This window comes from Grampus griseus, assembly GCF_964374135.1.
Source record: "Grampus griseus genome assembly, chromosome: 14".
Lineage (NCBI taxonomy): Eukaryota > Metazoa > Chordata > Mammalia > Artiodactyla > Delphinidae > Grampus > Grampus griseus.
The window spans coordinates 80,660,006-80,686,220 of record NC_139008.1 but is presented as its reverse complement, the minus strand read 5'-3'; the positions used below and the strand labels follow the sequence as shown (position 1 = coordinate 80,686,220).

General features: G+C 43.5%; 1 protein-coding gene across 2 annotated transcripts in view; it reads left to right on the top strand.

Moving 5' to 3' along the window:
• Nucleotides 1-26,215, top strand: part of BCAS1 (brain enriched myelin associated protein 1) — a 106,667-nt gene that overhangs the window by 17,012 nt on the left and 63,440 nt on the right. For both annotated transcript variants that reach the window (XM_082671009.1, XM_082671010.1), the window contains exon 4: nucleotides 21,934-22,505. In XM_082671009.1, coding sequence (XP_082527135.1) covers nucleotides 21,934-22,505 — 572 coding nt within the window. The remainder of the gene's footprint in view (nucleotides 1-21,933; nucleotides 22,506-26,215) is intronic.

Genomic DNA, 26,215 nt, shown 5'->3' with positions numbered 1-26,215 from the left:
TTTGATGAGAACAGTGTAAAGCTGGCTGTTGAGATGCACAGACTTTGAAATGAGAATCATATTGTTTTTATAATTTGCAAACTGTAGGTGTTCTCAAAAAATTGAGAGGCACTGAGAATATAATATGCCCTACAGAAATGGTTTTCTTTATCATCATTTTATCTGTATTATTACTGTTGTTGTTGTTTTTATGCCCCTATTTAATATGGGGCACAAGGGCAAGGAGTGTGTAGGAAGGGCATAGGAACAAACTTGAAAATTGAAAAAGTCTTTCTTTCTCTTTCTGTCTCTCTCTTTCTCTGCCCCTCCCTCCCTTTTTTTCTCCCTCCTTCCCTCCTTTCCTCCCTGCTCCCAACATTTATTTTTATAGAAGAGGCAGTCTTCCTGGAAAGAGGAAAATAAGTAACAGAAATATAGGGTAACAGTCTGGGACAGTGTATTGCTGTGTGGATACCTACACACAAGGGAAAAGAGAATCTGGTTTGAGTGAGTCGTAGGTTGGTTGCACGTAGCTCTCATACCCTGCAGCCTTGCATCAGCACCGGCTTGAGAATCTGTAAAGGGTTTAAGTTAATCCTCTGAAGTCAAAAACTCTGCCTACGTTCACTGACAACCCAGGTCTCTGCAACTCACTTTGGAATGATTATCTCATTTAATGAGGAAGGCAGCTTATCATCCTCATGCTCTTTCCCCTAGGTTATTATAATTTTCGATGCAGTTTTTAAAGGGGTATGAAAGTGGGATTCTGGGTGACTTTTTTTGTCCTTTGGACAGAATTTTCTGACTGGGTCTTTTGATGCACATTTGTGTTCATCTCTCTTGCTGTTTGCACATATGTATGCACATAGAGAAAAGTCACCAGAAAAATAGCTAAGTGGGATGCTGGGTGACTGTTTTCCTTCTTTCCATCTATACTTTTTCCTGTTATAATTAAAACTGTTCATTGCCATGCGGGAATGTTTTCTGTGAAGACTTATTGAGAAGCAGTGATGGCACAGTGGCTGAGCACACAGCCTAGGGAGTCAGGATCCTAAATTCAATTTGTGGCTCTGCTGTGTGACCTTAGGCAAGTTGCTCAGCCTCTCTGTTCTCACATCTGTAAAATGGGAATCATAATAGCAGTAGGCCAGAGCTTCGAAGATCACTGGGAAGCTTAAAGGAGTTGATAGACCTACAATATTTGGAAGAGTGCCTGGCACGTGGTCAACATGTGAGGAAAGTTTATTTTTCTGTGTTGGATTTAATGTTAATAAAGGCTGTCATTACAGTTTGAAGTTAACTGTATTAGCCCTGTCTAGCATAGCACTTAGAAATTTAAAATCTGACCTTAAAATTTGCTTTTCCTACATCCCTTATTCTTTTTCAATGTTTTACTTATTTGTCTTCCAGAGACACTGTGGGAGAGAGCAATCAGGCAAAACACCTCTTTTAAAGTGATTCATGAAGTTACATTCTGTTTCTTCATAGAAATAAATTTATTTCGCACAGTATTTTTTCTTGGGAAGGGCAAGAGACCAGGGGATTGTGATATCAAACAAACATTAATTAGTACAACTCATGTGAATGAGGGCTTTCTCTCCAAAGCTTAGCATTATAATTCATCTTCAATAACAGTATCTTAGAAAATCAAAATGTCTCATTTTTATTGCCACATTATATTTCTAGCTTATTTTGCCAATTTCAGATGCCATTTGAAAGTCGTGTGTCAGAGAAAGCTGGTAATGATGCCAAAGCCTCGCACAGCGTGATTTACCTGCAGTGCCACAGAGAGCAACACGTTGTCTTGCAACTTCGGGTTAGAGGCTAACGTGTTTGCTCTACCAAAACGTGATTGTTTAAATTCATATATTCGGTTTCTCCCTTTCTTTTTCCAGTACATGTTGATTTGAATTCCAGAGTAGCTGGGGAAGTACTTCCAGCAGAGCAAAATGTCCATTGGTAGAGTGGTCGCATCAGTTAGGGCAGACACACACAGTCCTCAGCAAAAATAGGAATGAGCTACCACCAAATACAGCACCGTGAGGGATCTCAAAACTATCCTGCCAAGAAAAGGAGGCCAGATGGCCACATCTGAATCTCCTGAACCTGTGAATATGTTACCTTGCTTGTCAAAAGCAGGTTTTGCAGAGGTAATTAAATTAAGGATCTTGAGATGGGGAGCTGATCCTGGATTATCCAGGCGGGCCTAGTGTAACCACAGGGTCCTTATAAGAGGCAGTGTTACCAGGTTGGTCGTATGGATCACCACTTAGGCCCTAGCCAGGCTGAAGCCCCCTGCCTTGGTGGGGAAGGTGCTTTTCCTGTTCGGATTCGCACAGCCAATGACGAAACTGACGCTGAGGCTGAAACAGCACAAGCTTTATTCCATGGCCAGAGAATGGAGAAGCGGGGACTTAGTTCGAAAATCAACTTCTCAACCCGCCTTGGTCTGAGACACCGTATGTATAGGAGGGTCGAGGCAAAAGGGAGGGAATTGAATAAAGAGAGGGAGAAATGTACATGACTTCTCTGAGAATAGGGGTGTGGTATGCTCAGTACTGGAACAACACCCCTTTTCAGTCCTTGTATGCCCTCCTCCGGCTGTTGCCATGGCAACTGTCAACAGTCACGGTGCTGGCGGGTGTCATTTAGCTGCTAATGTATTACAGTGAGCATATAATGAAGTTCACGGTCTGCTGGAGGTTGGGGCTTCTGCCATCTTGGCCCTTGCTGATTCGAACCAGTTCTGGTGGGCTCTTGTTTTTCTCTTCTGGTGGTCTCCTGTAAAATACGATAACACTTCTCTGCAGCTTATATCCCCTCAAGCAAGGCGGAGGGTTAGAGCTCAAGACTAACAGCCATGGTAACAGGAGGCAGGAGGGCCAGAGTCAGAGAAAGAGATGTAATGTTGGAGTGGATGTCACAGCGAGAGAGACTTGAAGATGCTCCATTGCTGGCCTTGAATATGGAGGAATGGGCCATGAGGCAAGGAATGTGGATTACCAAACCAAACTTGGGTCCACTTGCCCCATGCACAGCAAAGCCAATATACTGACACTGGATTGTGGTGAAGGAAAGTACAGTGTTTATTGCAAGGCACCCAGCATGGAGAATGGGCAGCTTAGGCTCAAAAGACTTGAACTCTCCCCTGGCTTTTGGGGAAGGGTTTTTAAAAGCAAGCTGAGGGAGAGGGTTGCAGGCTGCCTGATCAGCTCGTGGACGTTCTTCTGATTGGTTGGTGGTGAGGTAACTGGGAGGTATTTCAGAAATTTCACTCATCAACCTTCTGGTTCTAACTGGTCTGGGGTCTCCGTGCTGGTGGTCATCATGTAGTTAACTTCCTCCACCTGTGGGGTTTTTAGTATCTGCAAACCAACTCAAGGATATGGCTCAGGATATTATCTGTAGCCCTTGGAAGAGGAACTAAAGGTCTGGACTTTGTTTTGTGGCTAAACTATAATTCTTTTGTCTTGCTTGACTGTTTTCCTTTGTTTCTGCATTTTCTCATTTCTGTGATTAAATTTGCTCTTGGGAACTTGGGGAAGGCCTAGGAGGCTAAAGGTTTTCTATAAACAAGAGGCGGGGGACACAGAGGTCTGTCCCCTAGAAGGTCCTGTAGGGTCCTGCTCGATTTCAGAGCAAGGAAGCAGATTCTCCCCTCAAGCTTCCAGGAGTTGACCCATTTTTGATGTCTGACCTTTAGAACTGTAAGATATTTCGTGTTGTTTTAAGGCACAAAAATTATGGTAATTTGTTACAGCAGCAAAAGGAAACTAATATGAGCACACTGAAGCTTCCGAGGCTCACAGACCAGGTCCTGGCTCTGCCGCTCACTAGCTTTGTAACCTTGGCAAGAAATGTGTACTCTCAGAGACTCATCTAGAAAATGGGAAGAATAATAATATTAACTGTGTAGGGTGGCTCCAAGAACAGTGGCTGGCACAGGGTAAATGTGACGAAATAAAAAGACAGGGAAATCTACAAGCAGAGTCCACTGTCATGAGTGGCCCTTATCATTGGCCTTTCCCCTGTTGTATCACCTGCCCAGACTTTCCCACCTGTGTATTTATGCCTAAAACCTCACCAGTTTTTAGGGAAATAAAAATGCCTCATTTTTCTCCTTCTTTGATTCCTTCTATCAAATTTATCACATTAGTTCCCCCTTTTAAAAAAATTGTTCAGTTCTCACTGCTGATGAATGGTGGAGACTAAGGCATGATTTATCTGCCAGAAAACGCCATTTTTCAGAAACAGAGGACCGTCTCTGTTTCACCTGGGTAAGAAGTTTCTAAAAAATTAATCTTTCCCTTTTTTGTTCCTAGTCGATTTTTTCTAAAAAGAATTGCCTGATTTTGCTTTTTTTAAAAGAAGAATTGGAATCATCTCACTGGATTGAAAATCCTTGAGTAAACAGTGCTCCTGCCGATGCTGTAACGTGATGAATGAGAGGAAAAGAATATGCCAATCATGATGCCTGGGCAAAGTGTGATGGGAGACCCGGTGCCAAAACTCATAGCTACCTGATAGAGAGAAAGACGTGGGACCAGCCTCACTGGTTGGGAAGGGAGCAAACACACGTGTCCTCTTAGCATCCTCTATCTCCCCACAATTGGCCGGCTTTTTTAATGTTTCACCCACTTGAGTAAAAATTCCTGAGAACAGAGTATTTCCTTTGTTGTTGCAATAATCCCAAAGTTAACACAGGCTCTGAGATACACAAAGGGCTTGGAAATGACTGATGAACAAATGAACGGTGGCACATCAGACCAGTGGCAGCAGAGCAAGAAAATGCGGCTGAAGAGAGAGTTGTAGATCCGGATGTATCTGCTGCAATAATACAGCCCTAAGTAAATAGCACTTTTAATTATAACGAGAAGCCTGGGGGTTGGCAGTTCCAAGCTCGGTGCAGCATCTTGACGGCATTATCAAGACACCAAATAAGTGTGCCAGTTATGTACTGTGGCTCACAAGATGCCACAGACCCACACATCACATCCTCACATGACGGGACCCAAAAGCCAGAAGGGAAAAGCCACGATTTGCTACTCTTTTTTCTCCTTTTATTAGAAAAGAAAGGAAGGTCCTTCCTAGAAGCCCCTGCCTCAAGTAGGCATCCACTTATATCTCATTGGCCAGAGTGAGGTCACATGACCACCACTAGCTGCAGGGGATGCTGGGAAGTCAGGTACTTCTCTGGGCAGCAAGCAAAGAAAACGGGTTGGAGTGGATTGGCCACTGGACAGGCAGTCCCCAGTGTCTGCCAGTGTTTTGATTTCAAAGAATTACAATTGAGCAACCGAAAGTAGCCACATATGTTTACTCAGGCCTTTCAAAAGTCATTAAAGGGATCTAGCTCATTTCCTGAACGCCCGTTTTCTCTCTCCTTCCACCATCTTGCTGTATATATCTCACTCAATAAATAAGCTCCTTATCTTCAGTCCTCCACCCTGCAACCCTGCTAGACATGCCACCCACACAGGCACTTCCTCTGGGTTGCACTGCGACAGCTCTCTACTTAAAGTGGTTACAGAGAATCCTGAAAGCGCTCTGCCAGGTGGCCTGACAGCTCCTGGCTCCTCTGTCCTCGGAAGTATGCAGAAGTCCCTGTGAAATCTAATACTTCTCAACCTCTTAGTGCTTCTTCTCATCAAAAATTCTAGTGGAGGGCTTCCCTGGTGGCGCAGTGGTTGAGAGTCCGCCTGCCGATGAAGGGGACGTGGATTCGTGCCCCGGTCCAGGAAGATCCCACATGCCGCGGAGCGGCTGGGCCCGTGAGCCATGGCCACTGAGCCTGCGCATCCGGAGCCTGTGCTCCGCAACGGGAGAGGCCACAGCAGTGAGAGACCCGCGTACCGAAAAAAAAAAAAAAAAATTCTAGTGGAGAATTTCTGTCTGGTACATGTAGCCTCCCTGTTACTCTGTTGTGATAGACAGTCTCCAAAATTGCACATCCCTCCCCTCCCCCCAATAATCAAGGCTTCCCAGTATTCACACCCCTGTAGTCTTCTCCCTTGATATCTGAGATGACCCTGTAGAACCAATAATATGTAGTGGAAGGGATGATGCATGACTTCCTAGCCTAAGTCTTAAGAAGCCTTCCAGCCTCTGCCTTTGTCTTTCAAAGCACTAGCTCTGGGGAAAGCTAACCACCATGTCAGAGCGACTCAGACTGCCATGGTGGAAGGGAGCCCAAGCTAGTCACATGAAGAAGCCATGTGACAAGAAAGAAATGCTCAGCTAGTCCCCAGATGTTCCGGCCATCCCAGGCCGGGACAGATCCTTGAGCTCCACAGACGTGTGCAAATCCCTTCCATTCAACTGGTACATCTTTAATTCATTGTTTTGTAACAGCTACAAGGTATTTTAAGGTGTGGATGTACTGTAATTCATTCAGCCATTACCCTGATGTTGGGCTTTTTTTTTTCTATTTTTCTCTACTCTGAGCAATGTTGCAATAAACATTCTTGTACATGTTTTTTATTCTTTGTATTTTAGATAACTTCTTCAGGAGCGAAGCCGTGTAATGCAGGCACGTGTTGTTTTATTGAGCTTCACTTGATTGTGCTTTGCAGATATTGCATTTTTTGCAAATTGAAGGTTTGTGGCAACTCCGTGTTGAGCCAGTCTATGGAGGCCATTTTTCCAACAGCATTTGCTCACTGCATGTCTCTGTATCACATTTTGGTAATTCTCACAATACTGCAAACTCTTTATGGTGATCTGTGATCTTTGGTGTTACTATTGTAATTGTTTTGGGGTGCTGCAAACCTCGCCCATGTAAGACAGTGAGCTTAATCAATAAGTGTCGTGTGTTCTGTCTGCTCCACCGACCAGCTGTTTCCCCATCTCTCTCCCTGTCCTCAGGCCTCCCTTTTCCCTGAGACACACCAACTGTTGAAATTAGGACAATTAATAACACTATGGTGGCCTCTAAGTGTTCAAGTGAAAGGAAGAGTCACACATCTCTCACTTTAAATCAAACGCTAGAAATGAATAAGCATAGTGAGGAAGGCGTGTTGAAAGACAAGACAAACCGAAAGCTTGTGCCAAATTGTTAGCCAAGTTGTGAACGCAAAGGAGAAGTTCTTGAAGGAAATGAAAAGTGCTATTGCAGCGAGCACATGAATGGTAAGAAAGTAAAACAGCCTTATTGCTGACATGGAGAAAGTTTTAGTGGTCTGGATAGAAGGTCAAATCAGTCACAACGTTAGCTTGAGCAAAAAAAAAAAAACACCCTAATCCAGAGAAAGCCTTCACTCTCTTCAGTTCTATGAAGCCTGAAAGAAGTGAGGAAACTGCAGAAGAAAAGTTTGAAGCCAGCAGAGGTTGGTTCATGAGGTTTAGGGAAAGAAGCCGTCTCCATAACAGAAAAGTACAGGGTGAAGCAGCAAGTGCTGATATAGAAGCTGCAGCAAGTTATCCAGAAGATCTAGCTAAGATAATTAGTGAAGGTGACACTAAACAACAGATTTTCAGTGTAGAGGAAACAGCTTTCTATTGGAAGAAGATGCCATTTAGGACGTGCATAGCTAGAGAGGAGAAGTCAATGCCCGGCTTCAAAGTTTCAAAGGGCAGGCTGACTCTTGTTAGGGATTAATGCAGCTGGTGACATTAAGTCGATGCCAGTGTTCAGTTACAGTTCTGAAAATCCTAGGGCCCTTAAGGGCTAACTCTGCTCTGCCCGTGCTCCATACGTGGAAGAGCAAAGCCTGGATGACAGCACGTCTATTTACAACATGATTTACTGAATTTTTTTTTTTTTTTTTTTTTTTTTTGTGGTACACGGGCCTCTCACTGTTGTGGCCTCTCCTGCCGGGGAGCACAGGCTCCGGACGCGCAGGCTCGGCGGCCATGGCTCACGGGCCCAGCCGCTCCGTGGCATGTGGGATCCTCCCGGACCGGGGCACGAAACTGCATCCCCTGCATCGGCAGGCGGACCCTCAACCACTGCGCCACCAGGGAAGCCCCAAAAATGGTTTCTTGAGATGGAATCTACTCCTGGCGATGAACCTCTGAAGATTGTTGAAATGACAACAAAGAATTTAGAATATTACATGAACTTAGTTGATAAAACAGCGGCAGGGTGTGAGAGGATTGGCTCCAATTTTGAAAGAAGGTCTACTGTGGGTAAAATGCTGTCAGACAGCATCACATGCTGCAGAGAAATCATTCGTGAAAGGGGCAAACTTCATGGCTGTCTTATTTTAAGACATTGCCACGGCCTCCCAACCTTCAGCAACCATCACCCTGATCAGTCAGCAGTATCCACTTCGAGGAAAGACCCTCCACCAGCAAAAAGCGTACGACTCTCGGAAGGCTCAGATGATGCTTAGCATTTTTAGCAATCGAGTATTTTTAAATTAAGGTATGCACTTTTTTTAGACCTAGTGCTACTGCACACTTAATAGACTACAGTATAGTGTAAACATAACTTTGATATGCACTGAGAAACCAGAAACTTTGTGTGACTCACTTTATTGCAATATTTATTTTATTGCTGTGAGCTGGTGCCAAACCAAATCTCCAGGGTCTGCCTGTACAATGGTTAGACAGGTGCTTTTGGACAAACCACTTGTGTCTGAGGCCTCACCCCACCTCTCAGCAGCTGTGTGAGGATAAACAAGAGACTTTGTGACCTGATGGTAGAGAAAATGAGATAGTGCTTGCAAACCCCTTTACTTGGTGCCTGGAACAATAAATGATGGCCATTATACTTATATAGACTCCTGAAAATAGTGGTTCCCAAACTTGAATGCACATTAGAATCTGCTGGGGAATTTTTAAATCCTCATACCCAGGCCTCACCTGGAATAATACAATCAGAAGCCCTGGAGTGTAGGGCCCGGGCATGTCTTTTTTCAAGTTTCCCTGGGCTAAGTATTTTTAAAGTTCCTCGTGTTCTGCCAGCGTTGAAAACCCTTTGAAACACACTCCAATAGAAAATTCCTTATTCACATTTTTCAAAAGTGAAACATTGGCATCTCTGTTTTAATTTGTTTGGGAACATTTTTGTCCCTGCCATGGCTGACGCCGGGGGCACAGCTTTCCGTTCCAGGGCGCAGACCGTCTGGGTGCATTAACTTCCACGCAGCTGTCAAGTAACACACAGCCTGCTCTTTGCCTCTCTGGACCAAGAAGACAACCAGCACACTCCTCTCTAAAGATAGAAGCATGCACACGGTTCCTGCAGCTTGAGCGATATGAACCTGTCCCTCTCTTAAAGGGAAGACCAAGAGAGCCAGGGAGAGACCAAGGGAAAACATAAAAAAACGGCAAGAAGAGAAACAGTATCGTCCTGTGACAACTGCACATCATCTCATTTCTCCGGGGCGCATTTTCATCAGATCTGGAAATGGAATAAACACACCCGCTTGCCAACAACTTTTCAGTTAACAAAAATAAAAATAATAAATCACTTAGACCAAATAAAAGGTAAGGTGCCCTCCAGATTGCTAGAAGTTTAACAATTGAAACAGCACATTAGTGGGTGAGATCTGATATATGCAAACATACCTCAAAGACCAAATACTTCTGGGAATGAGAGCAGGAAGACATAAGCGGAGTCTGGCTCCATTTGTCAGTACAGAAGCTGGGATGTGTATCAGTGATTCTCAGAGTGGTCCCTGGACCAGCATCATCCCGTCACCTCAAACTAGTTAGACCTGCAGCCCAGTTCAGACCTCCAGAATCCAATGCTGTGGGTGGGGCTGGCCCTCTGTTCTCACAAGCCTTCCTGGAGATTCTGACACTCCCCCAGAAGCAAGGACCACTGCAGCTGAGAACTGGCACGAGATGTGGAGGCTGCAGGAAACTGGAAACTCTCCCTGTGTCAGCCCTCGGCCCGGCTGCCCTGTGAGAATCCCTCAGCAGACAAGAGGATATTTCAGTGAAAGCCCCATTTTAGGATTTGCAAATGAAATTCCCCAATTCAGAAACATCTAAACATTCTGCTGGCCCAGCGCCAAGCTGTCAGTGGATCTCATATTTGCCAACCTCTGATTCTGTAAAGTTTTTCTCCCTAAAGCGCATCTCTCAGCAAAGCCTTTTTAAATCATCATCATTGTCATCAGGTTATCCCAGCCTGAAACAATTAAACATTTAAATCCTACAGCCAACTCCCAGCGTGCTGGCTTGACCTCTCGGCTCACTGGGCATCCTGCCCATGATGATGGGATCCCATGTGAGTTTCCCACAGGGAGGGACCAAGTGGGCGGGAGGTCGCCTGTGACCCGTCCCCTTTGCAGCTGTCCTGTCTTAAACCAAGAAGCTGCCTGTGGTTAATTCACAAGTCCTTTTTAGAATGACCTTGGGAGGTACAGGGATTCCAGGTGACTTAAAAAGTTTGAGTTTCTGAGTTTGCTGAGCAAAGGGTCAGACTCTGGAATATGGAGGTGCCCCAGAGGTCATGCCCCTCACTCCAGGATGCAGGACCCACTTGGCCTGGCAACTCCTCCAATCAGAGCTGCACCTTGTCGCTTGCAGAGCCTGCCATCACCGCTGGGCAGCCCCAGGCAGACCGGAAACAGGTCACACATTCCTCCAGTTGGCTTTAAATCCCACCTCTCTTTTCTAGACCTCACCTTTCCCTTTATTTTTTCTTTTCATTACTTTACATTTTTAAGTGACCTGGGGGGTATACCTAGCAAACAGTCTCAACAGTTTACATAATAAGATAGGACAGGGAACACCTTCCCATCCCCAATTCTGATCACTCCCCAACCTCCATCCCCAAATTTCCTTTCTTAGAGGCCGGAGCTCTTTACAGTTTCTTGTGGCCCGAGGTATTCCACGTGTGTATATTTTTAAATCCTCCCCTCTACCTCTTGACACCATTAAAAAAACGAACGGGAACATACTATACAGACCGTCGAACATGGCTGTTTTTCACTTACCGTATGTCTTGGAGAATGTTAATGCCTGTGGAGCAGTTCACTGTGTGGACAAATGATCATTTATTTAACCAGGTCCCTATTGCTAAGCCATTAGGGTGTTTTACTATTTTGCCACCACAGCAATAGTCCAGCAGATGATGTGTATCTGTTACATGTGTCTCTGTGGCTCTGTGCGATTGTATTTATAGGGTAACATTCCAGAATTAGAAATCAGAGCTCCCAGAGTTTGTGAATTTTTAAATATTGATATATATTCCTGAATTATCCTCCAGAGAGACAGCCAGATTACACCTCCACCCGCAAGAGATGCGGGCATTCTTCCTCATCCTTTCTCCGCTGCCGGTTACTGCATGTTTCCCGTTTTACCAAGTTGATAGGAGGAGAGCTAAGTCTCACAATTTTATTTTGCTTACATTTTACTACTCATCAGGTTGCACATCTTTTCATTGGCTTAAAAGCCAACCCTCTGTCTTTTCTGTGGACTCCCTGCTCACGTTTCGTGTTGAGCCATCCCCTGCTGTGCTGGTGTTTATATAATGTCTTCATTTTCAAAATTGAGATATAATTCATACACCATAAAATTCACGCTTTTCGAGCGTACAGCGTAGTGCTTTCTAGTGTATTCACGAGGTAGTGCGACCATCGCCACGACCTGATTCCAGAACATTTTCATCACCTCACAAAGAAGTTCCTTGAGCAGTTCATCTCTCGTTCTCCTCCCCAAGCCCCTGGCAACCACTAATCTGCTTTCTGTCTCTGTGGATTTGCCTATTCCGGACATTTTATATAAAGAGAATCATACAATATGTGGCTTTTTGTGTTTGGATTCTTTCACTTAGCATGATGTTTTCAGTGTTCCCCCATGTTGTAGCAGGTAGCAGCACGTCATTGTTCTATATGGCTAAGTAATACTCCACTGTATGGATATGCCACATTTTGTTTATCCAGTCATCAGCTGATGGACATTTGAGTTGTATGCCAGTTTTTGCGTGAACATATGTTTTCATTCTCTTGGTTATGTACCTAGGAAGGGAATTACTGGGTCATGTAGCAACTTGATGTCTAACTTTTTAAGGAACTGCAAAGCAGTCGCACCATTTTACATCCCAGCAGGAATGTATGGGGGTTTCGATTTCTCCACATTCTCCTCAACACTGGTCATTGCCTGTCTTTTTGATTATGGCCATCCTAGTGGGTGTGAAGTGGTAACATATTGTGGTTTCGATTGCCTTTCCCTAATGACTGATGATGTTGAGCATCTTTTTATGCGCTCATTGATCATTTGTATCTCTACTCTGCAGAATAGAATGTCTTCTGTTTTTTTATAAATTTATTTTATTTTATTTTATATTTGGCCGCGTTGGGTCTTCGTTGCTGCACGCGGGTTTTTCTCTGGTTCGGCGAGCGGGGGCTACTCTTCGTTGCAGTGCGTGGGCTTCTCATTGTGGTGGCTTCTCTTGTTGGGAGCACGGGCTCTAGGCATGTGGGCTTCAGTAGTTGCAGCACGCAGGCTCAGTAGTTGTGGCTCACGGGCTCTAGAGTGCAGGCTCGGTAGTTGTGGTGCACAGGCTTAGTTGCTCTGCAGCATGTGGGATCTTCCAGGATCAGGGCTTGAACCCATGTCTCCTGCATTGGCAGGCAGGTTCTTAACCACTGCGCCACCAGGGAAGCCCTATAATGTCTTCTTGATTTGGCTCTTTTCCGCATCCTTCTCCTCTAGCCCCTTGTTTCATATGACTTTCTGGCTAGATACTCTTAGTGCCCTGGGGCCCCAAGCTAATAACTGTCACTTTTTAGCCATGTTCTTTGTGGCCTGAATTCAACCTACCCCCACCTAGCATCTCCAAAGCTTACCCTTTGTATCCTAAGAGCTGAGGGCACTAATAGAATGTTATATGATTTTCCTGTTGATTTTTTTTTCCATTTAAAAGCTGTTTAATATTGTAAATATATGTGATGAGTGTTCCTGCTGCTTTGCATCACTGCTACCCTTGGGGGTGGGAGCCACTCATCACGCTGCTGCTGGAAATGTGAATCTCTAGAGCCTCTTGTGGGGAAGTAATCTGGCGGTGTCTCTTTTAGAAGTTAAATGCACATTAATTTGGGTGCAGCAGTCCTACATCTGTACCTCTATTCCATAGAAATAAAGTACTATTTTAGGATTTTTGAATATGGAAGTTTTCCCCAATGTTGTTTATAATGGAAATGGAAAAATAAAGGTTTGGAAACTATCAGAATGTTCATTAATTAGGCAATGGCATACATGTCTTTTGGTATATCCATATTAAGGAATATTTTGCAGCTATTGAAAAGAAGATAAGATAGATTTGGATATATTGATTGGGAGGGAGAACTATTGATGTCTTAGTCCATTTGGAATGCCCTAACAAAAATACCATAGACTGGGTGGCTTAAACAATAACCATTTATTTTTCACCATGCTAGAGGCTGAGAAGTCCAAAATCAGGGTGCCAGCAGATTCTTTGTCTGGTGAGGGACAGGTTCCTGGTTCACAGTCAGCCATCTTTTCACTGTCTCCTCACACAGTGGAGGAAGCAAAAGAGCTCTTTAGTGCCTCTGTTCTAAAGGCACTAATGCCATTCATAAAGGCTCCACCCTCATGACCTAATTACCTCCCAAAGCCCCCACCTCCTAATACCATCACAGTGGAGGTTAAGATTCAGCTTATGAACTTTGGGGTGGGGGGTGGGGGGCAGACACAAACATTCAATCCATAACAGTGATATATAAAAGCAATCAAAAACAATATCCAAATACCATATGCTAACACATATATATGGAATCTTAAAAAAAAGGTTCTGATGAACCTAGGGGCAGGACAGGAATAAAGACGCAGACATAGAGAATGGACTTGAGGACACAGGGAGGGGAAAGGGTAAGCTGGGACGAAGTGAGAGGGTGGCATGGACATATATACACCACCAAATGTAAAATAGATAGCTAGGGGGAAGCAGCCGCATAGCACAGGGAGATCAGCTCGGTGCTTTGTGTCCACCTAGAGCGGTGGGATAAGGAGGGTGGGAGGGAAATGCAAGAGGGAGGGGATATGGGGATATATGTATACGTATAGCTGATTCACTTTGTGATACCGCAGAAACTAACACACCATTATAAAGCAATTATCCTCCAGTAAAGATGTTAAAAACAAAACAAACAAACAAAAAAAAAACCAAAAAAATCTAACATAATCGTATTTTTATAAAAACCAACCAGGATATATGTACATGTGTCTGGGAGGCTTGTATGTATTTGTCTGAGCATGAACAAAGTTTGATAAGCCACCCGGCTTGCAGATGTTCATTATACTGCAGTGAGGGTAGAAGGTAGAGATAGGGAAAGGAAAGGGTTGAAAGATTAATCATATGGGAGGTAAACACATGTTAAATGTGTATTATTATCGAACTGAGAAAAAAATCAAACATCTGATGTGTCTTTGAGTGAAATATTTGCTCATGTTGGAGCAAAGCCTGGTTCTACAGGTAAATTATCTTTGTATGTTCCAGACTTTTATAGGCATATGAATGATAGGAAATGTGTGAGTAAAGAGGAGAGGAAAAATCCTTAAGTCACTGGTGTAGTCTTGCCCCACAGTGACTAACAGTCACTGCTGACTTCAGAGGATGCTTCCGGGAGAGCGTGGGGTGAGTTACCTTCTGCCCACATAATGTTTGAACCCAGCATTTTCATCACCAAATGTTTAGACACATTGTATCCAGCTGACAGTTGAGAATTCTTCCCTCCTGCCCCCCAAACCCGTTCCTTTCTTTTATTTATGCTAGAATCTCTTGGAGAAGATAACCTGGCTTTTTAATATTGAGATGGAGAGCATGAAATCTGATCATTCAGTGAAGTTTTGAAATCTAACATCTCCCTCCAAGCCATAAGCAGCTGCCACGTGAATCCTTATTTCAAGACCTTTAAAACAACAAATGCATTTACACAACACAGAAAGCCACAGTTGTTTGAAGTGTCATTTGACTCCTGCAGGCTGACCACAAAAGGGTCATTTTTGCAAAACTTTTTGAGGTCTTCATCGGTCTTCCCTAGGGCCTATTGTAATCCTTTGATATTCAACTACAGTCCCCTTTTGAAGAATTTAGTGTGTCATCATCTACTTTCCCTTCTATTTTTCCTTCTTCTTTGGCGAACTACTTTAACTCTGCCGGATCCCCATCCAACAATAACCATGTGTGTGATCTTTATATGACTATGAACTCTTCCATCGTTTGCAAGATTTGCAATTTCCCTTTACAATTAGTGTGCATTGTATTTCCTCTTTATTTAGCTTTTATGCTGACTGACCACCATATTGACAGTGTCGCATAGGAAGGGACAGCGTCGCGTAGGAAGGGATGTCTGAGTGGGGAATCGTAAGTGGACACTTCATTTGTGGATAAAATTATGATGACAGTTTCTGTTTTCCTCTTTAACCTTAAGAACTAGGAATGTTTAGATAATGAATTCTTAAAAGAAGTCCAAAATAAGTTTAGCCATTTTAAAATGAAAGTGGCAGGGAGGGGAAACATAGGGGTAAGGAATTAAGAGATACAAACTACTTTGTATAAAATATATAAACAAAAGCATGTATTGTACAGCACAAGGAAATATAGCCATTGTTTTGTAATAACTTTAAATGGAGTATAAGCTATAAAAATATTGCAGCATTGGGCTTCCCTGGTGGCGCAGTGGTTGAGAGTCCGCCTGCCGATGCAGGGGACACGGGTTCGTGCCCCGGTCCGGGAAGATCCCACATGCCGCGGAGCGGCTGGGCCCGTGAGCCACGGCTGCTGAGCCTGCGCGTCCAGAGCCTGTGCTCCGCAACGGGAGAGGCCACAACAGTGAGAGGCCCGCGTACCGCAAAAAAAAAAAAAAAAATTGAAGCATTATGTTGTATACCTGAAGCCAATATAATGTAAATCAACTATACTTCAATAAAAAATATACATAAAAGTTAAAAAAAACCAACAACTCCATCTCTGCCACCGCCATCATTACTTGGGTTGCTATTTTTGCCGTTGTTAGAATCATGGCTGCTGAGCATGTGCTATGCCCCTGGCTCTTCTCCCTGCCTTACTGTGTTCCCTGAGTTAATCCTACTATATGCCAAGCACTGCTGGGGGCACTGGGGATGCAGCTGTAATCAAAACACACCAAGTCTGTCCATTCAGGGCTTACGTTCTACTGGGGAAGAAACAAGTAAACGATGAATTAATGAGATCGTTTCAGAGACCAATGAATGCTCTGCAAAATCCATGGAGTGAATGGGGTGAGTGGGAGGGGTTACTTTAGAGAGGGTGGTCTAGGAAGGCCTGACCTGGGGCCTGAATGATGACGAGGTAGCCATGGAAGATCTTAGGGAAAGCGTTCCCAGGGGGAAAGGACAAGTAGTGTGAAGAGCCTCGGGTGGGACTACAATTGGTGAGCTGAGAGGTGAGAGGAAGCACACAGTATGAGCTGAGGTTGTGGTGGGTGTGGTCTACCGTACAGTTTGTATTACTGAGTCCAAGTTTGTGCTGCACGACAGACCAGTAATTTGAGAGATGAGGCATTGGGGCAAGGAATAGCGACTTTATTCGGAAAGCCAGTAGACCAAGAAGATGGTGGATTAGTGTCCCAAAGAACCATCGTCCCCGAGTTAGAATTCAGGCTTCTTTTATAATAAATGGGGGTGTGGCTGGTTGCTGCAAACTTCTTGGTGACAGAATCCTTTTTTCTTGCAGCTGTCCACGTAGGTCTGGTTATAATGTTCCTATAAGCCTCCACCAGGACAAATGTTATTTTCTGTTCTGCAACTTTCTATCTCTATATGAATGGAAAAGTGTTATACCTTTAAAGGTCAGAGCCCATCTGAAGATGGGCTCTCCTGTATATTTCAGGCTCTAGGCAACTTTTTTTTTTTTCTAGGCAGCATTTTTTTATACAAAGATGCAGAGCCAGCATGACTAAGCACAGGCAACAGAGCGCAAGGGTTAGAGCTAAAGCGATAGATCCAGTATGGAGTCAGGCTTGTTCTTCTCTGTTGTATTTGGACTTGATTTTAATGTGATGAGGCCCTCTTTGGATAGTTTTATGCAGATTAATGATATGATCTGATTTTTATTTAAAACAAATAAACAAAAATCATACACCAGTGTTGCCCAGATATGAGAAAGCACAGGCTTTTATTCCGCCTTGTGCAGAGTTTTTTTTTTTCCTTGAAAATCCACTAATTCTGTTAACCAGACTTTGTTCCACTCATCTTTCCTCCTTTGCTCTTCTGTTCTTGCTTCTACTACAATACATTGTTAGGAATTTGAGCTTTGAAATCAGGCAAACATGTGTTTAAATCCTGACTCCACCACTTGTGAGCAGAATAATGTTAGAAAAGTGACTTTATTCTCAGAGCCACAGTTTCCACACCTGTAAAATGGGAGTGCTGATGGTATCTAGCATAGATTTGCTATAATACATAAATAAAATGTATCTTGTTACATACAGCATTTACTATAATGCCTGGCACCTGGGAAACATTCCATGAATATTAGCTATTGTGATTACAGTTGTACCAAGTGAAAATTGTAGCTTTGGCACATGAAAAAAACAAAACAAAAGATAGCCCTTACTCAGAAGTTCTGAACAGTGTAACACAAACCTTGTGTGTGTATGTATGTGTGTGTCTTAAATATGTGATAGAAATCTGATGAAGCAGTTTGTTTTAACTAAGAATACTTGGTGCTTGGAAAAAGCATTCTTGAAACTTCTCTGGCCCAGGTTCTTAGATTTCTGAAGATAAATTAATTCATATAATTCCTATTTTAAAAGTCTTTCCAGAGCACCCAAATTTAGAGGTTAAACCATTGGAATAATTCCTTTCCTTATGCTTCTATTTAGAAAATTAAATAGTAATTGTAGTAATAATACATAAATATAACAAAACAACTAATAGTTATTAACTATCCACCACGTACCCGCCTATGTTAAGCACCATGTAGGAAGTATTTCATTTAATCCTCACTCTTTGAAGAAGACCCTTATTTTCTTGTCCATTTTATAAGAAAATTGAGGCATAGAGATATAAAGTAACTTGTCCAGGTCACATAATTAATATTTTAGAGGTTAAACCCAGGTCCCTCTGATCTACAATCTAAGTACTTAACAATTATGCTAAGATGCCATTCATCTCCATCACATGTCTAGATAAAATGGCTTTCCTAGGGCTTCCCTGGTGGCGCAGTGGTTAGGAATCCACCTGCAAATGCAGGGGACGTGGGTGTGAGCCCTGGTCCGGGAAGATCCCACATGCCGCGGAGCAACTAAGCCCGTGTGCCGCAACTACTGAGCCTGCACTCTAGAGCCCACGAGCCACAACTCCTGAGCCCGCACGCTTCAACTACTGAAGCCCACACGCCTAGAGCCTGTGCTCTGCAATGAGAGAGACCACCACAGTGAGAAGCCTGTGCACCGCAGAGAGGAGTGGCCCCTGCTCACCACAACTAGAGAAAGCCCGCGCGCAGCAACGAAGACCCAACGCAGCCAAAAAATAATTTAAAAAAAAAAGACTTTCTTAAAACACACACACACACACACACACACACACACACACACACACACACTACAAAATATATTTTCTGCATTAAGGAGATCAAAATTTTCAACTCTCCTAAATATTTGGGAGCTACCATTTACATTCTTACTTGATTTCTTTTTATCTTCCTTAAACTCTTACACATTTTTTTCATGGAAAGTAAAATCTCTTTGGTATGTCATCTGTTTGTCTGCTTTAAGAGAAAACTTTTTATTGAAACCAGATTCCAGATGGGCTTCTCCCAAGATTTTTCATAGGAACAGAAAGCTTAGTTCCAGTCATCTAGAAGGAACTTTTTATTCTTTCCATAATAATGTGAGGAAGGCTTGTAAATTATCCCCATCTTTGCAAGAATATAAAACCTGGAACTCCAATGGGTTTTCTTCCTACTCATTCACACAGATTGGGTGTGTGTGTGTGTGTGTGTGTGTGTGTGTGTGTGTGAATGCTTCAGAACGTAATGTATTTGTTTTTTAATGCTTATCTAAGGTCTCAAATGACTGTAATCTCTTTGCCCACTTGGATTTTTTTCCTTCACTTTTACTGAGAAAACAAAGTGTTGGCGGGTATTTTTTTGTTTCTATCCAGCTTCTTAGAGCTCACTTTCTCCCATTTCATTTTCTTTCCCCTCCTCCATCCCATATTAAATGCCTCCTAGACATATTTGAAGAGCCCGGAGACCACTTCTCAAGGAGAGGATTGATTGCTATTAATTAACAGGTGAAATAGGTACTGACCAATTCCCTGAAATTCCCTGCAAGTCACTGAGTATGTACTTAATTTGAACTGGCATAAGTGAAAAAAAAAACAAACAAACTTGCTGGCTCTGGCTGTGTAATTGTAAACCAGCTTCAGGGACAGCTGGATTCAGGTGTCCAGATGCTCCCATGGACCTCTTGGCTCTGCTTTCATCTATGTTAGCTCTCAGGCAAGCACTCTGAAAGGTGACAGCCAAGGCCACCAGCTCCAGTTGTACCTCCTACTGGTTTGCCAACCCAAGCACAAAGATTTGTAACTCTGTTCTAGTAGGTTCAGCAAAAGTCGCAAGACTGATTTTTGTTAGTGTAGCTTAGGTCATGTGCCCACCTAGGAGGTGAGCATTTTAGCAAGGGAGATGGAAGCTCCAGATGATGGACTTGGATATACACTCACCCAAGTTTGGGGGGGCAGAGCTTCATGGAAATGGGTTGCCCCATCTAAGAGGTCCTAGTTCTTACAAGTTATCAAAAATACTTTACCCATTCTCTGATATCAAGAGCTATGGTTTGTATCTGCTGTAACTCTTCATGCACTGAAGTCTAGTTTAGATACCTGGATGTAAGGGATGGATCCTTTGTTGAAGCAATATATTGGCACTTTTTTGGAAGTCTGTCCATGGGAAGATTCTTTTCAAAGACTTTTTCTCTGACTGTAACACTCTTACTTACCACTAGCTCCTTGTTTTCCCGCCAGAGAGTAGGGAAGACTAGAGGAGATCAGTTGATGTTCTTGGCATTTTGAAAAGCCCTTCCTTGTTTTGAATCTTCGTCTCCTCCTTTTCTGTCAACTGCTTCCCCTTCTCCTGGCATGGAGCATCCCCACAATTCATTTATATTCACTCTGACAGTTCAACTGCCTGAGTTGCTTATTTGGCATCTTGACACATCCATCCATCACTTCTTTATTCCCACTCTCTCCCTCCCTCTTCCCTTCTGAGTATAATAGTTACCACAATTACGAATTCCAGGACCACAAGAAAAAAGGTTAAGAAGAGCCAAAGGATATATCCAGTGTTCATAAAGGGTCTGAGTTTATGAGGAGCCCCAAGTGCTTGTCACTGGTCTTCAGTACCATTTCTTCTCTGCTCCTCAAAGCTTAAAGAGGAGACCACCACTCTGCACAGGAATCCAGAGCCCTCTCCCATCTCTCCCTCCCTCTCTCTCTCCTTTACTGTTTGTTCTTGACTTTAGACACTGTGAGATACTAGAGTTTGGCAAAAATAATTGCTAATGGATGTGTGTATTTCTCACTACCTATGAGCAATATGAGATGAGCTAAATAAACCTCGGTTCTCTTCTTTCTCTTTCTATCATCCTGCAAACAGATATTAAGAAGTGGTTGACTACAAACTACACAGTCACAGTATCTGTCAGTTACTAAGCAGCTACTACGGAAAAGGCAGGATTCTTGATCCTTTGCATGAGTTTTCTCCTTTAAACATCAGAACAACCCTGCAAGGGAGCTTCTATTTTTCCCATTTTACAAATGAGAAAATTCAAAGAGTTTTAGTGACCTGCCCAAGGTCACCCAGCTTATCGGTAGAGAATCTTGATCTTTAGCTGTGATTTCCAATTTTGTAGTGTATCTTTTTTCCTTGATATTGCACTGCTTTAGAAAAGGGCCCTCGAAAAGGATGCAGTTCAGTTAGGTCGACGCAGAGTTCAAAACAGAAACAGGTGGATTCTGGAAACAGCACCCCTCCCTGGAGGGGGCAGAACCTGCACCCACAGTCTTGCACAGGTAACGCTACACTCTGCCTCCATGCGGCCCGAGGTCTAATCCACTTTCCTGTGTCGACATCTGAACTTCCAGACTTCACAGTGGAAACTTTCTAGAATATAAGATAGAGAGAGCATGAACTTTGGAGTCAGATTTCTGCCCATAACCAGATTCTGCTTGTTGGCCAGCTGTGGGAAGGTGGATCAACCTCTCTGGCTGTCCATTTTCTCACTCATGAATAATGACAATAACTAACGTTCATAACATTTATTGAGCATCTACTATATTCCAGGCACTGTTTGATGTGCTTTAAAAATATTAACTCATGGAATCTTCATGACAAAATTATGGGTGTAGGTCCTACTATTTGCCTCATTTTACCAGAAAATTGAGGCACAGAAAAGTTAAGTAACTCAGATTCAAATTGACAGTCTGGCTCAGTGGTTCTCGAATGTGAGTTTTGCCCCCAGGGGACATTTGGCAACTTCCGGAGACATTTCTGGTTGTCACCACTAGGGGATGCTATGGGCATCTGGTGGGTAGAGGCCAGGGATGCTGCCGTACACCCTACAAGGCACAAGGTGGACCCTGGAACAAAGAATGATACGGCCCCAAACAGCAATAAGTCCCGAGGCTGGGAAGCTTGTTCTCCTAACCCCATAACGGCTGTCCTGCCTCCCAGGTGAAATCATGATAATTAGCTTCTCACAGGATTCCCACGGAGATAAAGAAGATAATTAATGTGTCACTAACACAGCACCTGGTGCGTGCTTTCCAGTAACTTGGCTTTCCTCTTCCCTAATCTTCCATTCCTCTCTCCAGAGAAAAGCAGGGTCAGAAGACACCTCGATAGCTGACTTCTGCTCCGCAGAGGGACCCAGGCACAGCAGAGTCCCAGACTGCATCACAGCCTCTGTGTAGGAGACGTTGGGAGTCCATTAGCAATCCTTGAATTTCCTCGCTGGGCTGAATGACCGCTGTTGATGTTTGTGTTTACAGTTGATTTGGAAACAAGTGTCCAGGAGGATAATGTGGCCACTTCTTCCCCCAAGACAATGGAGATAAGCGCTGTTGCGGATGCCAACGGGAAGAATCTTGGGAAGGAGGCCAAACCCCAGACACCAGCTGCTAAATCTCGTTTTTTCTTGACATTCTCTCGGCCTGTACCAGGACGTACCGGAGACCAAGCCACGGATTCATCCACTGGACCAGTGAAGCTTGATGTCAGCTCCGATAAAGCTCTAGGGAACAAAGACCCGAGTGAGCCCATGGCGCTTCCGGTGGCAGCTGCACTGGGTTGCGACCCAGATAAAACCCCCGTGCAGACCCCGGCCCAAGCCGAGGGGCCCTCCGCCACTTGGGGACCAGAATCTCGTCTGTCTGAGTCCGGAGGGGCAGCCCCCTCCAAGCCCAAGGACTCCAGCTTCTTTGACAGACTCTTCAAACTGGACAAGGGACGGGACAAGGCCCTCGTGGACCGCCAACAGGAAGCCAAGAGTGCAGAGCATCACCACCCCACCGCCGAAACTCCTGGATTCTCCACGCAGTCGGACGATGTCCCTGCAGAGAGGGTAAGGCAATCCGTTTTGTTCTTAATGCAGGCTCGGGGGGCACTTGTGGGGCAGGACGATTGCACGTGTGTTGCTGTGCCATCACGGAGGGGTCCTGACAAGGTCTCAAGCCGCGGATCCCTCTAGAACCAGCAGCACATTGCAGCGCGGTGCTCGCCAGGGTTTCTGCGGGGCAGAAACATCTGTTGGAAGAACAGCAACAGCTGTGGCATCTGTTTCACGTAAAAGAAAAGAGGAGGTGAGTCACATACAGATGAATCTGTCCTTCCATTTATCAAAGGCAGAGGTGGACAGGTTGCATTTATGATCAAATGGAGGCTGGAGGGAAAAGCATTAGCAGAATAAAAACAGTTCCTAGAAGACTTAAATACCTGCCCGTCTCAGTAGCTGGTTTCATATACAGAATGTTTATGGGCTTTTGTTGGAATGCAGTTCACTTCTTCCGTTTAATAGCTTGGACTGATCTTTAACTATCTTTTGCACTAAAGTGTGTGTTTAAAGAAAGAGCTTTTACAGCTCTGGGCAGACTCTTTTATGTACAAATTATTTTTCAACACGCTGGAGTAATACCTTTGTAAAAAACGAGATTTTTTTTTTTTTTAAGGAGGCATCTGAACCGGTTGCTTTCTTTCCTGCGCAAAGAAAGGCAAGTCCTTTTGATCTTAAAAAGAGCGTTTGATTTTAACCTTGAGAGTTTGTTTATATTGGGGACCGAGAAAAGAACTCCTTGAATGAAGAAGGAAATAAAAGTAGATACATTGTATCTTAAGGCACTTATTCCCTTAGTTAATGGATTTAAACAACAGGATTTTTCAAAATTTGGGAGTAAAGTGCCTATACTTGAGCTTAGACCCAGGAAAAAATTAACTGGGTTGTTTTTTATTACATGGTCGTGTATTGTTGCTGTCAATATATTTGTCTTCATGACAACCAGCTTCCCTGCCAAGTTGCTAATGATAACACTGGCTGTCATTTATTTAGCCTTTACAATGTGCCAGGCTCTGTTCTAAGCACTGTCCAGATATTACTTTCCTTCAGGAAAATGAGTATCACATTAATCTGAGGTTTTAATGTATCCAGGATGCTGTCAAAAATTATACTGTAAATATTAGACACCACCTGAAAATTCTGGACTGTTAGAATTGAGGCACAGATGATGAGGCTCGTATGTTTAGGCTCATGCTATCAGCATTCTTGTCATTTCTGTAAATTTTTACTCTAAGAACTGATTATTATAGTTTCTTTCAAAAGTTAGAAAAATTGCCCTTTAAACACCCACTTCCCCAAATGCAGCAGTTCAGGAGCCAATTGAATAGCTTTCTGTTTAATTCAAAGTGAGTCTTCAAATGTATGCTGGCATCACATCTTTACTGAGGGGGACGCTGCCAGGTGCAGGTGAAGCACGGCCACAGTGGTGGACAGGACAGGGTCCCGGTGCTCAGGGAGTTTTTGGTCTAGAGAGAGAAGAGGTACAAAAACCTCACAGTTACAATGCAAGGTGCCCAGTGCTCTGGTGGGGAAGGCCAAGTGTTGGAGAGGATGTCCAGACACAAGGAGAATTAGCCTACCTGGCCCAGGGAACCTTCCATCAAATGTATAAACCTGGAGCCCCAAAGATCCTTGTCTTGGGGCTATAAACTGGTCATTAATATTCATGAATATTTGAGAAGCTCTTTACTACTTTACTTTGAGTGGGGAAACTCTTGTTGCCTTCTTGTTATTGGTCATGGGCTACTAAGGCCATTCTGAGTTTTTGAATAGTCACATGTTTCATTTTCATGGGCACCCAAAGCCAGCCCATTGCTTGAGTTAGGAAAAGACTGAGTTATTTATGGAAAGAGAATGAAGGACTGAGCTTTCCCCGTCTTGGGATAGGTGTCTGTGATGCACCCAAATCTCCATCCTCATTAAGTAAACCCGTTCAGCCTCCGAGAACTGACCCTTGAAAGTATTTAACCTTAAAAACTTAATGTGATCCATCCATTCCTATCCTAAGAAGAGCACAGAAAGGTTTAGAATTGTGCTTTATCAACTCAGTTTTTTTTTTTTAATTGAGTGCTCTGGGACAGCACCTCAACTGGAGTGGAATGAGTTCCAGAATGAGATTAGATTCAGAAGATGGGGTCTGTGTTGGGAACATGGAAGGTATTTAATGTAGTCAAGCCTGAAGTTATAGTAACCTCTCAGAAAATCTAAAAATTGTCACTTATCTTCCTTTTGGAATAAGTGAATTTGTTTCCCTAGATTCACCCATGAAATTTGCATCTGTGTTTGTTCCACTACAAATTTCCATTTTGGGTTGGTTGTATCATTGGGATTTGAAATATGGAGTGCTCACTCAGCCCTACGTGCTTATAAAACATGGAGACGTTATGAAATAGCCACTCATTTCTCCTCCAGTCTGTAAACTTGTGGATATTCAAATACATATATCTGTAAAGGTTTTTAGCAACCACAGCCTTCTGATTGTTAAGATTTCTGTTCTGATCCCTGGCTGCGCAGTCTGTATTTTGGGGAAAAATCAATTGTCCTGGAAGTGTAATGAAAGGGTCCAGACCTCAGAAAGTAACAGGAATAAAACTTCTCAATCAATGGCTTTCTTGGTGGGAGTAGCACATTATGCATAAGTGGCCGTCAATGTATCGATTGAGAATTCTTAGGGTAAATTATGCCTTCGGCTCAGCGGTGTCAGCTGTCTCTCCTCTCCCACCCACTCAGTCCTCCCCCCCCCACCACCCGGTTTCACTGTGTGTCTCTTACTGGATTGGAATTCCAACCACAAACCCACAGAGCCGTGAACTGGGAGAAAGATGCCACCATTTCATTCTGGGGGAAACACACAAATCTTCTGTGTTTTCAGAACGACAATCTTATTTTTGTGCCTTATAAAACTACATTCAGAGCATAGCATAATTAAAACAAGGCCAGAATTCATGAACAAATGAAGCATTTACTACATAGGCCAAAGAAAAGATAAATTATATGCCTGAAGGCTTTCACTGAGCTGCGATTCACACAAACCAATGTGTTGGCAGGGATGAGGTGGGTTTTTTGTAATTTTTCTCTCACCCCAACAATTGAACCAGAATTATAAATACGCATTTAACAGATTCAGCCCTCTCAAAATTGATCGCATCATGAAAACTTGATCTTTAGTGGGTAAAAAAAAAAAGCAACACTAAATTTCTATTGTCACTGGTTAATTCCAGAAGTGTCTTTATGTTGGGGGTACGGGTGCTTTAAGTGTTGCCAAGCACAGATTCAGGAGATTTAAACAAGAATATCCCTTTTCTTTTAAAAGTTTAATTAAATTCTGTGTTATTTAAACACCAACCTTGTGCAAGGCACTTAAAAGATAAATTATGGTCCTAGACCTTCAAAGATCATGTGATCTAGTAAGAGACACACTATTTTTTTTTAAATCATATGGTATTTGTCTGTTTTCAATTCACTCTTTTTTAAAATTAATTAATTAATTTGTTTATTTTATTTTGGGCTGTGTTGGGTCTTAGTTGCTGCGCGCGGGCTTTCTCTAGTTGCAGCAAGCGGGGGCTACTCTTCGTTGCAGTGCGCGGCCTTCTCACTGTGGTGGCTTCTCTTGTTGTGGAGCACGGGCTCTAGGCGCGTGGGCTTCAGTAGTTGTGGCTCTCGGCCTCAGTAGTTGTGGCTCGTGGGCTCTAGTGCTCAGGATCAGTAGTTGTGGCGCACGG